This window comes from Poecilia formosa, unplaced genomic scaffold, assembly GCF_000485575.1.
Source record: "Poecilia formosa unplaced genomic scaffold, Poecilia_formosa-5.1.2 Scaffold640, whole genome shotgun sequence".
NCBI classification, from domain to species: Eukaryota; Metazoa; Chordata; class Actinopteri; order Cyprinodontiformes; family Poeciliidae; genus Poecilia; species Poecilia formosa.
The window spans coordinates 153,157-163,061 of NW_006800579.1; the positions used below are offsets into that span (position 1 = coordinate 153,157).

At 38.8% G+C, this 9,905-nt stretch overlaps 1 protein-coding gene across 2 annotated transcripts in view; it reads left to right on the plus strand.

The window, feature by feature from the left end:
* sass6 (SAS-6 centriolar assembly protein) overlaps positions 1-8,155 on the plus strand; it is a 28,573-nt gene extending 20,418 nt beyond the window's left edge. The window contains exons 8-16 of one of the 2 annotated variants that reach the window (XM_007541898.2): positions 1,077-1,268; positions 2,361-2,555; positions 3,061-3,150; positions 4,319-4,498; positions 5,834-5,915; positions 6,794-6,903; positions 7,051-7,142; positions 7,628-7,719; positions 7,912-8,155. In XM_007541898.2, the coding sequence (XP_007541960.1) occupies positions 1,077-1,268; positions 2,361-2,555; positions 3,061-3,150; positions 4,319-4,498; positions 5,834-5,915; positions 6,794-6,903; positions 7,051-7,142; positions 7,628-7,719; positions 7,912-7,964 (1,086 nt within the window). In that variant the 3' untranslated portion in view covers positions 7,965-8,155. The remainder of the gene's footprint in view (positions 1-1,076; positions 1,269-2,360; positions 2,556-3,060; positions 3,151-4,318; positions 4,499-5,833; positions 5,916-6,793; positions 6,904-7,050; positions 7,143-7,627; positions 7,720-7,911) is intronic. The other variant, XM_007541899.2, reaches the window with a different exon arrangement.
* The last annotated feature ends 1,750 nt before the right edge of the window (positions 8,156-9,905 follow it).

Genomic DNA, 9,905 nt, shown 5'->3' on the forward strand with positions numbered 1-9,905 from the left:
AAAAAGAAATAAACAACCTTCTGAAAGGGGAGCTCCAGAAAAAAATAATTTATCTAAAACAAGGCTATTATGAACAAGGAGCTAAGGCAAATAGATTGCTGGCAAGGCAACTCAGAAACCAGCAAGCAGCAAATACCACACATAAGATTAAAAATCCCTCCACAAATCATTTACAGTATAATCAAGAAGCTGTAGAAGATACCTTTAGAAAGTACCAAAACAACCACCTTCCTCAAAAGATACTGAAAAAAACTAATTTCTTAATTCTCTGGACTTGCCTACAGTTGGAGTTGAACAAAATAGGAGACTGACAGCCCCAATAACACATGAAGAGATGTCAAGAGCCATATCGAGACTTAAAGCTAAAAAATCCCTTGGAAGCGACAGGTTACCCTCTGAATCGTACACGATACCCATTTTGCTGTCATCATTCAAATATCTAGTTACGCACTGCTAACTCTGCCCTTTGAGCAAGCATCCTAGAAAGAGGTTTGGTTTTCAGTTTTACATTGGTGTCTTCCCTAGTCTACGACATCCCAACGTCTTCAGCCATATCTAGTGTTGTGGTTCGACAGACTAGTAAGGTCTGCAGATGTTCTCCTACAACACTTAACATTCTCAGAGACTGGCCTTGTTGGGCCACATGTTGTATCCCTGCAGAGTAATTTGTAGCATCAGAGAGAAAAAATGAGTCTTGCTCACACCGCGTTTGTCTCACAACTGGGATTGGTTAAAGAATGGAATGATGAAGAGGAAGACTTTCAGGTGTTTGGGCTCATACTTCAGGAGTCACCAGGCCCTTGCAGTCTTAGAACATTGACCATTAACACTCTCAGAATATTCAATCTCACTAAAGAAGATGCTAAAACCATTTTCTTGATATAAAAGGGAGCCACTAAAGAGAAACTCAAACTGGAGAAAGAGTTTGAGTTTCTGCAGCATTTTCAGACATTTTGAGGCTTCATGAAAAAATTGTAACATTTAAAGCTGAAAGAGTCAAGCCTATTATTGCTTTGCCTGTTCTGCAACTGTTTGAGGTAAAATTGAATGATGTTTGTCTTTGTTCTGTTATTTAGTTACAGAGCAGATTTCAACATGAGACAGAGCGACTGCGTCAGGACCTGGAAGCTGCTCATAGGAAGAGCTCCCAGCAGCTCCAAAGTAGAGTGACTGATCTGGAGACTTCCTGCAGAGAGCTGACTGAGAGGAGGTATAAGAACGAGTCCATCATCCGAGACCTAAAAATCAAACTATCAGGGTCTGAAGAGGTAGGTGGGGCTGTGGCCTGCTGCTGCTTTTACACTTCACATGTTTAAAAACCCAGTCATGGGTTGCATTGTCTGGCTTTTGTCTTGAAATAGCTTTCTGTTGTGTGAGTGCAATGTTTTATAACTGGATGTTTCTTGTGATGTGCCATTTTCAGCTTTTGGCTGTGCATAGATTTTCAGTACAGATCATATGCAATGTTTTCTGTTGACACCCCTTGTGTGGGCAGGTGGCAAACTCCACCTGCCCACACAAGAAGATTGTGACATATAGTAATGGTAGGTGTTCACAGTTAATGTTGTTGATTTTATTAGCCTTTTTAAGTAATGCCAGGTCACACTCTGTGTCACCGACGCTCATGCGCACTGAATCAGGCGCGTTTGTATGCAGGTGAACACAAGCTTCCGCTTGTAGACAGAGAGGCCAAAGAAAGACAGTTGCAAGGCAATGATATCAACGTTTTTTAACCCTCTTGTGGTCGTAGCACGACATCGCTCAGGAGGAGCGCAGCAAATGTCATGGTCGGACAGCGGGGAAGCAGTGGGAAAGAGGGGTTGTAGTTGTCCTGTCAGTCCGTCAGTTTCTGAAACCACACAAAAAAAAACTTTTAAAAGCGCAAACTGGGTCAGTACAATCCCGCCGGACCGCGCACAGAGTAAAAACTTGTCCCAGAGGTCATCTTTTATTACTGCTGGAGGGAGCCTATTAAGAATTAGATTAATTTATCATTTGCTAAATTATTAATGTTATTGATCCAAGGTTATGCTAATGGTAGATATATTATTTATTTATTTATTTTTGCTTAGACCCTTCTCCTCAGCCTCATGCTGTGATTAACAAGCAAAAGCAGCTGCTGTGGATAATCTGATTGATTGGTGAAGGAGTGAGGAGTGAAATAGTTTTTCTACCACAAAATTAACATTTATATTAGAATTTTTGTACGAAGTTAACTCTGAGAATATTTCTGTTATTTTTATAAGTCAAGAACACGCTCCTTTTTGAAACCAGAAAACTCTCCATGACATTCATTGACTCTCATACATTCATTGGTTGAAGTGTTGTGTTGTAAAGTTGTTTTCTGTTTATGTGAGCAGGAATGCCAGCGTTTAAAGCAGCAGGTCCTGAGTCTCAGGAGGGAGAACAGCACTCTTGATACAGAGGTCCATGAAAAGGAGCGTGTAGTGAGCCAGCTGCAGGTCAGAGTGGCTGTTCTGGAGCAGGAGGTCAAAGATAAGGAGATGGTGATGTACCGCACCAAGGAGGTGTTGGAGGCCACTCAGCAGCAGAAGGTAGGAGCTAGTTCTTCTCTAGTGCTTCCACAGTCATGTTTGTGGGTCAAGTGATGTCATAATAAATATTCTTGGTTCTCTAAACAACATTTCTTTCTTTTTCTTTTTTTCATTTTTAATTTTTTCACTTGCATAATAGATTTCCGTTTATATTCAAGAACTGAAATGTGTAAATTTGCTTTCGCCCTGGTCTGGTCTTCATGTTGTATTCCTTTACTGAATGGTTAAACAAACAGTGTTTCTCTATGAAGCCCTGGCCTTTTCTGAAGGGAACTAAGAGAATATACCATATCATCTAATTATTAAACTCTGTATATTTGAATCTCATGTTTGTTTACAAACACTATAAGGTGTCCTTATCAGAGCCCTCCTGCATTGATTTCCCATGTAAACCACTGAATGAAGACGAATCCTTTCTCACTTTCTCACGTGTTTACTCACATTTTCTATTATCAGAATCTGTGATTTCTTCAGACATGTTTTAAATTTTTAATCTATGTTGTAGGAGTCAGTGGAAGAAAGTGCAGAAAATAAGGAAGTGCAGTTGAGAAAACTTGAAGCAACAGTAAAATCGCTGTCAGAAGAGCTGCTAAAGGTTTGTAAAAGCTTACTGTTGTCATGTCACCCCTTTAACAGAACGTGTCACCTAAGACATGGGCAGACATATCAAGTTATCAGTGATAGCATGGGTTGCTAGAACACAGATAAGGAGTTTTGTTTCCTCTTAGCTCTTTTTCTAGTATTTTTGGTGAGAAAAACTCTTGTTGATATTGAAAGATTTATTTTAATCTACTAATTGTCTGTTATCAAATGGATAAGTAGGGTTATCATCCTCATATTAGTGCATGTACAGTCTCAAAACAAGAGGAAGACTGACTCCAATATGTTCAGTTGATGGTTATTAATTTTCTTGCTAAAGGGGCAGTAAAATCAACCTTTTGAGCTTTACATCGTGTCATGATGTTATTCCCTCATCAAAAACATGCCCAGGGCATTGCCTTGATTCTTTCATGCATATTTGAGGAATCCTTGAATCTCCCAAGGCAACTATTCAGGGGTCCCTAAATGCTTGTTCCCACAAAGCTCCTCCTCACAGCTACTTCTCTCTTCACAGTAGACAACGGTTGTTTACAGTTTAGGCAATTTCCAGTAAACTTTGTGACATTGAACTAATTAGGCCTGTAACGATTCCTTGAATGATCCAAGTAACTTGATTATTAAAATTCCTAGAGGAAAATTTGTCTGCCTCGAAGCTTCATTAAATTATGTTTTATTATTTAGCGCACCATGTTCCATCCGGGTCATTATTTGAATTGTGCAATACTTTCACTTCCACCTATGAGTTGTTGATGAAAGCTAAGTGTTATTAGAATAAAATCCCATTTTCAAATTTGGCCTGGGAGGATTTTGTTGACTGATGATAATGTCTGGGTTTTTGTCATTTTTGGGGGGACCAATAAGCACCCTTAAAATGACTCGATTAATCGTAAGAATAATTGATAGAATACTCGATTACTAAAATATTTGTTTACAACAGCCCTAGAACTGGTGCATTACATATGTCATGGGCAAATGTTAGCAACTGGATAACATTTAAAACTTCAGAGTACATGCCTCTGTCAAGCAATCGTTTCTCAATAGCTGAGGGTCCAGACCCTCTGGACGAAGCAAAGCATAGAAGGGGCTGTTTTTTTTTTTTTACCAGACTATAGACTGATTGTGATTTGTTCCAGTGTCCAATGTACATTTTTTTATTGTTTTAGGCTAATGGGATAATCCAGAAACTGCAAGGAGAGGTACGAGTTCTTGTTGGAAAAGTAAAGGTCAAAAATACTGTGACTGTGTCACAGGAAAAGGTTCTTCGAGAGACACAAACTAAACTTGAAAGTGTTGACAAGGATCTACAGAGTGCTCAGAGGCAGCTCCTCAGTAAGGAAGAGGAGGTATGTCTGATGTGTTGTGTTTTTACTGAGCTTCCATGTGGTGTAGACATGTTATTAATTTTATTTCCCTCAAGCTTATTTTCACACCATGTAAGCTTTTATAAGTCTTTAATTTGGGCATAGCAGTCAATTGTTTTCTCCTTCACTTTGTATGGAAACAAAAATAACTTTAAAGAATCAAAAATGTAGCAAAATGACTATTTTGAGATCATTCTTGGCACTAGTGGCCTTTATTGAACAGTGAGTAGACAGGAGCTGTCAGACTGCCCTGGGGCAACTGTGGCTGCTGCCACAGTTGCCCCAGGTAGTAATCTAGTAGCTAGCTACCGTCAATGCAAGTCATTTATCATAATGTTTTTGCAAGAGCAAATAGTTAGGGTAATGCCAAACTTCCAAAATTCCAAACTCAGACTTGTAGCTCATGACTAAAGATAAATTGTTAAAATATGGAAAATCTTGAGTTATAATTCCATTTTTTTCTTATAGCATCAATTCATAACAAATATTGTCTCGAGATGCTTTACAAAAAAAGTTATTTCAATTCAATCATGCTGTCATGTACCAAACAGTACAGCAGTATAGGTGTTGAATTCAAAAAGTGGGTTTTTATTTATCCCAAAAATCTGAAAAAATATTGACAAAACCAACACTTCACTGGCATTAAAAGAGGTCATCTCAGTACACTAAACTCAGAATCATAACTGATAAAACCCTCAGACAGACATAAGACAAGCTGACCTCCTGAAATGAACATTAGAGCACTTAAATACTGGTCTAGCTAAACCATATGGACACAATAGGGGATGATAAAATGGCTGCCACATGACGACTAACACAAAACAATAAAATAAATCCCAAAACACAACCTTTCCCCCATCCCTCCTCATATTGAAGCATGTGGTTGTTCAATGAGGCCATCAGCAGTACTTTAGCCCTTAGCCACACCTTTTGCCTGCCAGGAAGGAGAGGCCAAACACCCACATAACCAAGACAGAAAGAAGTATTAATACCACATAAAGTTGAATTTTGACCTAGCAGTGCTGATATGTGTACACTCCATATAAACATTGTAAGGTGTGATAGAAAAATGAATCAATAATACATTGTATAGTAAGGAATATTTAAAGTAATGTCTACCAAGTAAACTAAAGTGAAACCCAGTTGTGGTGAGTTTTGGATCTTACCCTGTGTGACTTGCCATCGCACACACAAACATTAAAATCAAACACTTTATTTTAGAAGCCTGGCTTATTAAGAGAATATATATAAAAAAAATATCCTTGTATTATAAATTTAAACGATTAATGTGAAAAATATTGTATTTGTATATTACAGGTCAAAGAACTGGAGGAGCAGTTGGAAATGACTTTACAAAAGCTAAATGAAAGCAAAGAAGTTTTAAAAACAAATGAAAATGGTAAGGAACCTGCTGGAGCGTCTTTTATCCCTTATTTAACAAGATTAATTATAGTTTACCTTAGGAACCCAGGAATGCATCTCAGACTCATGTATCGTACTTGAACACAGGCTGGGAGTTTTGGTAAATGTTTCCTCTACCTACATTCCCCAGAATGCTGTGTGGTTGATATTGATATAGTGTTATTGATTTACTGTCCAGCCATAAATAATGTAATAATTTTCTTCAGATGTTGGAAATTATGCTCAGCAGATGTGAGGAGATCAAATAGCACCTGTCCACCAGTCCTGGCGCTTATTCCGCAGGGGAGTCTCCATGGTAACCCAGTGCTGCACTGACAGATGGTTCGCAGTAGTCTCCACCACTATTGCGACTATGTAGAGTTTCTTCTCCTTGAGGTGCCAAAGATCCAGAAGCTGCCACTCTGCTCTGCCACAGGGACAGAGGGATGTGAGCTCCAGTTCACTGCGTCCAGCTAAACTCAGACATTTGGACGCAGCTTTAGTTTGCTGCAGAAGCTTTTAGTACTCCATCCAGTTATCTGGAGGGGAAACATCAGCAGGAACATGTAGAGGTGTTGTTGGGATGAGGCTACATGCTGAGCTGTCCGGCCTCCGTCTGCTAACACCCCCCACTCTGGGCTTCCTTCCCCTGCAGTTTACCACTCATGTCCTCCGCTCAGTTATATATGTTCTGTATAGCGTTAATGTTTATACAGATGATTGAAAAAGAAAAAGAAATGTTTTACCTGAAGCAAGAGCCACAGTTGAACACTGAGCTTATCAGTGAAGCATGGTAAAAGGCCTGCACTCTGCTCAGCTCTAAACAATGAACTGATGAATTCTTTTCAATGCCACTTCTTCTCCCTGCATTTGCAGTTATAAACTGGCTTAATAAGCAGCTAAATGAAGTTCAACTATCCAAAAAGTCACTTCCTGCTGAACCTCTGGACACGTCTCCAGGATTATCCACACTAACGGGACTCAGGGTACGAAGAGTTTCCTCATAGGTTTTCAACTTTTTATAATTAACATCTTAACTCCAAACCAGCAAGCTCTTTTTATTTTGCACCTTCATCAATACTGTGACTTTAATACATATAACTATGTGTGTGCGCGTATGTTCTTACTTCCAGGTGCAGTTTCACCCTCAGCCTGGTAAACCTGCTGTCTTGTCAGACGCTACTCCTGCTGATCACAGAGTTCAGCTGACGCTCAACAGACAGTTGTGAGTTCAGCTCAAAATACTTTTCACCCAACAAATAACAAAACCTAAGCTTCTGTCACGGTATGGAAACTAATAAGCACAATTTTATAAATTCATCTGAGGACCTAATTGTAGTTCAGAGTCAGAATCATATGATAGAGCTAATGCTCCAAATAAAAACAATAAGATTACAAGATATTAATATTACAAGAACAAACTCTGGAGAATAAAGTCGAAAGAATACAAGAAAAAGTTGTAATATTCTGAGAATAAAGTCTTAATTTTACCAGAATAAAGACATTATATCATGGTTTTATTTTTTATTTTATTACCGTGGTCTTAGTTTTTAGTGGCCCTGTATCCTATCATGTGGACACACATTTTATCTCAATCATTTACAGAAAGTGACCATGTTGGTGTCCATGTGGACAAGGCTTAAGTGTCCTAGAGGAAACCAGATGTTTGAGTGTTGTCTTTTTAAAGCTGGTGTTTCCTCCTGTGGACAGTGGAGACTCTGCTGGTCTGGATCCCAAGTACTTCAGCAGCAGAGAGGATGGCATCCCAGCCTACTCTTTATCATCAAACATTATCCAAAGAGGTAAAACTGCTGAACATTTGCAAATTACTCAATTTGCAAATTGAGTAGTTTAAGTTGTTAGTCTTTCCTTTGCTACATTTATTCTTCAGTGTAGTAATACTTTTAAATTAAATCATTAGGATTTCTGAAAAACTTCATTGAAACATCTCCATTCATGAGTCTTTGCTTCTTTTTTTTGTTTGTTTTTTTTAGAGTTAGCCTTGAAAACAAAGCCTTCTGGGACCTCTGCATACTTCTCGTCATGAGGATGCCAGCTCTTCCTCTGGTGTCATCCCATGGGTCTAAGAGGTTTCCATCATAAACAAAACCAACGTGTTTTGGTGTTTTTATTTTCCAAAGCTTTTTGCTCTTATTTGGGGTTTCTTCCCCATGTTATTGTTGTTCAACTTGTTTTTGTGACTTTTTGGCTTCAAATTAAAACTTTTCAAAATGTTGATCTTTCTTACTTTAAATTGTATTTTCCTTTTTGTTGTGTCAGGAAGTCATTTCAGTTATTAACTTGAAGGGATGAATAAAAGGCTTAAATGTTATGGAGAATTTTAAGTCAAACATTAGCTAGAGGTTTGTTGTTATTGTTAATCAGTCATAATAGATTTCCACCTACTTTTCTCATTTTCATCCTAGAGTCCATCTAAAAGCAGAGCACAAAGTCGAGCTTTTCTTTCAAACATGCTGAACACTGAGGACACCAGCCGTTCCTCAGCATGGTGTTAAAATGTTGATGCTCCTGAGCACAAATCAAAGGTTCCCTGCCAAGGAATGCATCGTAGGATCTCCAACACACAACTTTGTAGCAGTTGAGCAGTAGCAATACCCATAGGCCTCTGATGGGTACTGTTGACTTCAAACCAGCTCAGGCTATGGTTAAGCATCTTCTACTCAAATGTTCTGTAGGCTGTCATGCTCACTGCTTCCAAGGCTGCAAGTCAGTTCAGTTTTAATTCATGTTGAATAAGAGAGCAGCTTTAGAACAACTCAAATTCCAGAAAAGTTGGGGCGTTCTTCATAATTGAAGAAAATTTAGAATTTCAAGAGCTGATATTTTATTCATAACACAACATGGATAAGAAGTGTTTAAGCCGAGAAACTTTACAATGCCATAAAATATTTGGGACACGAGTATCTTAGCATCTCCTCTTTCCAACAGTTTCTGGAGTCTTCGTGTTGGACTTTGGGCCCATACTTGTCTGATGTAGGATTCCATCTGCTGAAGAGTTTGTGGTCATCTTAGTTATCATTTATTGATGCAACACATGTTCTCTACATTTGGGCATCATTAGGGCACCAGGACTCTTCTCTGGTGGAGTGTCCACTGTATGTCGCTTTCCATCGTTTTGCTGAAATCCATGATGACTTCCCTGAAATAGACTTTGCCGAAAGAAGAAACGGGATCTAAAATTTGAGAACAATTCAAATGTACACTGCCATACCTGAAAGTATCTAATAATGTGGGATAACAAGATGTATCCAAGGTAAAACTCTGGATTGGATAAAGTAGACATAAAAAGGCTCATTTGGACTGACATGTCTAGATTTATTTTGTTCCAGTGATGGATGCATCAGGGCACAAAGGCAGGTGAAGTGATCCATGCACAGTTAGGTTTTATAGAACCTTAATATGATGGAGTTGTTTGCTCAGCTTTCTTTCATGCACCAGTTTGATGATATCTGGATCTGTTTGACTTGGACTGAAGGAGTGGTTTATAAAACATTGTCAAGTTCTCTGAGATTCCAGGACGTACAGATACAGCATCTGTAAGGAAACATGAATGGGTCAGATCTTGTGACAGTGCAGCTGTTACGTTTCCTCTTGCCATGCAAGTGTAAACATGCATCCAAAATGTTTTTGCATCGGTCCAAGCATCCAAACGACATGTATGTATAAAATATGTGCGTCCCTTTTGATGAACCCTCATTTTGTATGTGTATCAGGGTAAAGGATGTAAAATGACACCACTGGGTCAGAGTACTTTCACCATGATGCTCCCATCCTGTTTTACCTGCACACCAACAGTGGGAGAAATCTAATACAGTGACCGCAAATGGCAGTGTATTTTCACCAATACAGTGATTTTTGTCTTGGTGAAATAGTGGGTTTTTTTTTTCCATTACAGTTTTTCTCATGCAATATTTTATAAGTGAGACCCCTGTAGATCTTTATAGAGGAGTGAGCCAGAATCCCTGCT